The sequence below is a fragment of the Ceratosolen solmsi genome, unplaced genomic scaffold (genome assembly GCF_000503995.2).
Source record: "Ceratosolen solmsi marchali unplaced genomic scaffold, CerSol_1.0 scaffold1, whole genome shotgun sequence".
NCBI classification, from domain to species: Eukaryota; Metazoa; Arthropoda; class Insecta; order Hymenoptera; family Agaonidae; genus Ceratosolen; species Ceratosolen solmsi.
This window is the reverse complement of record NW_011948415.1, coordinates 13,554,720-13,559,230: the sequence shown is the minus strand read 5'-3', so window position 1 is coordinate 13,559,230 and position 4,511 is coordinate 13,554,720. Positions and strand designations below refer to the sequence as shown.

Sequence of the window (4,511 nt, the reverse complement as noted above, 5' to 3'; positions counted from 1 at the left end):
AAGTCGACTGGCCACACAGGCCGCGCTGGCACCAGCCGAGCATCGGCACCGTCGGCACCACGAGCCGCTCGACGCCCGTGTCCCGACACCGACCGCCCAAGCGCAACGACGTCCCCAACAAATGCGATACGAGCTACGACGCCATCAGCCTCATTAGACGCGAATTATTCATATTCAAGGACCGGGTAAGTCATACAAATTTCCCCCATATCAAATATCCACATGGATCCGTGTCCATTGACAAATTTGGCCTATTTCTGAATATTTTCACATTAAAGAATTAATCCTAATTAAGCATCGCGAGTCTGCCTTATTGCCTCGCCGGACTTGGCTATTACCTTCGTACATTGTCGCATTTTTAAATTCTCTGCGTAAGGCAGTGGGACGGGAGAGGGGGGTGGGGGGTTAGATAGATAGATAGATAGTCAGAGAGAGAGAGAGAGAGAGAGAGAGAGAGAGAGAGAGAGAATGGCACACACCTATGAAAAGTATGACACGTTAATTTGCTTACGCAGTACGTGTGGAGGTTAAACGACCGAGGACTGGTCGATGGATTCCCAGCCGAGATCACTCAGCTGTTCAAATTCCCCATGGAAGTTGACCACGTGGACGCCGTGTACGAACGCATCGGCGACAATCGCATTATCTTCTTTGTCGGGCGCTACTTCTACGTCTTCAATGCGTTTTACCTCGAGCCGGGCTATCCAAAGCCTCTGACCGACCTCGGGCTGCCCGACTCCCTAGAGAAGATCGACGCCGCCATGGTCTGGGGCTACAACAGGATGACGTACTTCTTTAGCGGCACCATGTACTGGAAGTACGTATTGAACGCGTTTAACGTATAATTTGGCGCTTGAATTAAGTAATTATGGCCGGACAAGATTTAAACAAACGCCGATACGCTCGGTTACTTATATATCTTGGGCAACGATATACTTTTCCTTATCCAGAAAATCCGCTTTACAAGCTCAGTCTCACCCCCCCCCCCATCCACCCTTCCCCAGCCAAGCCTATACCACACCTCTACATTCATTTAATTATATCACCCCTTTATAATCCCAATTGCTGATTCTAATTCCCTAAAAAAGTTCATCGACCCTCAAGCGATCCACACAATATTATTAACGATCCAAAAGTTCGGATAGGCTGGCGCGTATCAATGTTCCAACGATGCTAACATTACACCACGGACGTTATACTTACAAATCATTACTTTTCATGCCGTGATAGTCAATAATCATTATAATTTATAGGTTCGACGAGAGTGTAAATTATGTAGAGCTGGATTATCCGAGAGACATAAGCCTGTTTGCCGGCGTTGGACCAAATATCGATACGGTCTTCCAATGGAAAAATGGTAAATATAATATGCTAATGCAGACTCGTGAAATTATAAGTTTAGTTTATTGCAAATTAACTATGTTAATGGTTGAATGATGATGTGTGAAATTCCGCTCTTAAAAAATCAATTTGCCCACTCGAGCACGCGAGCCATTTAAAATAAATTTAGCTTTCAATGGCTCTGTGAAGCTTTTTAAAAAGAAAATGAAAAGGAAAAAAGAGTAATTGCAGGACACCGAGAGTCCTAGGCCAGCATATACGCGTTTACCCTCGCGGAATTGTATTTTCGTTTTAACATTTCAAAGCCGCACGTGGAATGATGTTGATCTTGGTTCTCGCATACAATGATGATAAATTTAATATCGACCGTTAAACCGCGAGTGAAAAATGACTAAACCCATACTCTTTCCAAATATAAAACGTTCAACCTGTACAAATTGAAGACTAAATTATCTTTATTGATAACCACGGGGATCATTGTGTCGCGCGTGTATAGAAAAAAAAAATTTTGCATTCTTATAATGAAATGCACGTGATGCGGTGGCGCGGCTTCGCGAGGGGCACAAACTAAGCACAAAAATAATGGCGCTTGAGCTGAAGATGCTCAACCAATACACCCAAAGGGCCAATTGAACGAGCATACCAACGTACGCGGACATTTACGTCGGCATTCGCCAACTTTTAATAAACGTTAATTGAAAGGGTGGGTAGAGCCGTTTTATCGTCGTGCGTGTCCCGCATACGACCGAATGAGCCCGGGTGACGATGTGTCCACGAGATAATAAAATAATAACGACTCATCTTCTCGCACGCAGGCACGACGTACTTCTTCAAGGGGAAGCACTTCTGGCAATTTGACGACGCGCGCATGCAGGTGGCACACAAGAAACCTAAATCCTCGGCTCATTTCTGGATGGGCTGCCCTCGGGATCTCGACACCAACGACGTCGACTTCGAGCTGCCCAAGAAGACGAGAATAAACAGCATCTCGGCGAATGGGGCGCAAGCGCCATTAACCCTTACCCTCTACTTGTTCACCACCTCCTTGACGCTGCTTCTACTCCTGGAAAACTCGTCCGCGACACGTTTGACGTAGCTCGCGCGAGATGACCGATAATGCTCATAATTTCTTTCCCCCCCCCCCTATTTTTTCCCGTTTCTTTGTCACTTTGTTAATCAAGCTCGAGCTAAGCTGGCTGGGCTACTATTTGCCGAGCCCAGCTCCGAGATTCCGTGCGAGCTAGTACTTGACATTTTTAATCTACATTTTTTCGTTAAGGTTATAGGCTAGCGCTCGTGTACGGTGATTGATGCAAAGACTTTCAAGTACTTAAAGCTATACGATCATACAATTAAACTCATGTGATGCATTATTAAATATATTTCCATATATTAAAGCAAAAGTAGCTAATTACTGTTTAATATCATTATTTAATAATAAAATAATGTTCGTATTCTCATTTACTCTCTCTCTTTCTCTCTCTCTCTCTCTCTCTCTCTCTCTCTCTCTCTCTCTCTCTCTCATATATATATATATATATATATATATATACATATATTATTTAAAGCCTTTCAATAGTTTTTCGATAACTTGGTTATTTGGAATAAATAGCTTTCAAATTATTATAAGGTAACAAAATATAATCTAAGTTTTGTGGAAAATATGAAAAATATTATACTTGAAATATTTTAAATGTCATGTTTGAACAAACACACTCGATGTATAATATAAATTTTCTTAATTAAATATCTTTCAGGGCATAAAGTAAAGGTTATTACAATGTTTAACATATAAACAATGAAAGGACAATTTTGTTATTCCTAACGTTTCTACGAATATACGTTCTCTAATAAGAGTAGAAGATATTTATTTATTATTATTATTATTTTTTTTTTATTTTTTTTTTTTTTTTTTTTTTTTTTTCATAAAAGTCCAGGTTCATAAAATTATATTAACCTGTATTTGCATCTGAATTGGTACAGCGTGAGGAGCGTTTTCATAAAATTTATTAAAATTTTGAAATAAAAGAAAAAGTTTTAATTATAATATAATCGCGTGACTCTACCAATGCCCGTATATAAATTTTTTAATGAGATAATTGATTTAAATGTTATCATTAATCTGAAAGAAAGAACTTAACCTTAACCAAAAAATTGGATTGAAAGCACAAAATTCAAATTTCATTATCTATTCGGGATTACTTCTCATTTCGCGTTCAACTATCATCAGTGTTGTAAGTGATTAGTATAACATTGTCTCGTTATTACTGCAACTCCAATGAAAATTACTACAGATATTATTTTCAAAATGAAAATTCTTTAAAGACGCAACTTTCTAAATGATTTTCTCTTGTGCAATGTATTGAATATAAATAAATAATAATGCTTGATTCGATGTATTTGCGTATTTTCAAAACATAACTGCCTTTCATAATGAATGTAAATGTGATAAATTGTTTTAACTGAAACGATATTCAAACAATTGATCAGAAGTTTATTGAATACACAAAAATATAAAATATTCAAATATCTTTATTGGTCTAAATGTTTTCCAGTCGATAAATTTTAACAATATATAATTTCAATGTTAAAGAAAAAATTGAAATTATATGTGCTATTTATATAGATAACAATGATATATTTGCTCTATTAACAGAAAGAAAAAATATTATTATCATTTATAATAAAATATTAAGATCGATAATTCCAATAGAAAATATTACGATAAGTCAATAAATTGGATTTTTATCTTAAATGACGCAATATTATGAATTTTCCATACATCTTCGATCAAAGATGTTAATATCAATTGTGAATAATCCAATTCGTTTTATTCTACAAGAATCATTAATTAACTGACAATTCTGTATTTTAATTTATTAATGTGAACATAACTGCATAAACCATAACTGCCTTTATAGCGAGGAACGATTTACATTCCTCCACGTCAACACTATTATACTGCATTGCGTAAATATTTTACTCTATTCTTTATGTAATATATAGCATATAATACAGTATAATATAGATAAAGATTTTAATCGAGAATTTTTTAAAACTTAACTTCATTTGTTATGCTACGTACAAAATAAAAAATATGGAATAACTGTAATGATCTTCGCGAGGTCAAAGATTCAATCGGTTAATCGATCATTTTTTAGCCTTTCTTT

At 36.8% G+C, this 4,511-nt stretch overlaps 1 protein-coding gene across 1 annotated transcript in view; it reads left to right on the top strand.

Annotated features, from left to right (window-relative positions):
• Mmp2 (Matrix metalloproteinase 2) overlaps positions 1-2,809 on the top strand; it is a 263,189-nt gene extending 260,380 nt beyond the window's left edge. Inside the window, 5 exon segments of the mRNA XM_011508124.1 lie at position 1; positions 4-185; positions 516-817; positions 1,254-1,357; positions 2,157-2,809. The exon segment at position 1 is cut by the window's left edge and continues 320 nt beyond it. Of these exon segments, the coding sequence (XP_011506426.1) occupies position 1; positions 4-185; positions 516-817; positions 1,254-1,357; positions 2,157-2,437 (870 nt within the window). The 3' untranslated portion in view covers positions 2,438-2,809.
• Positions 2,810-4,511: the final 1,702 nt, after the last annotated feature.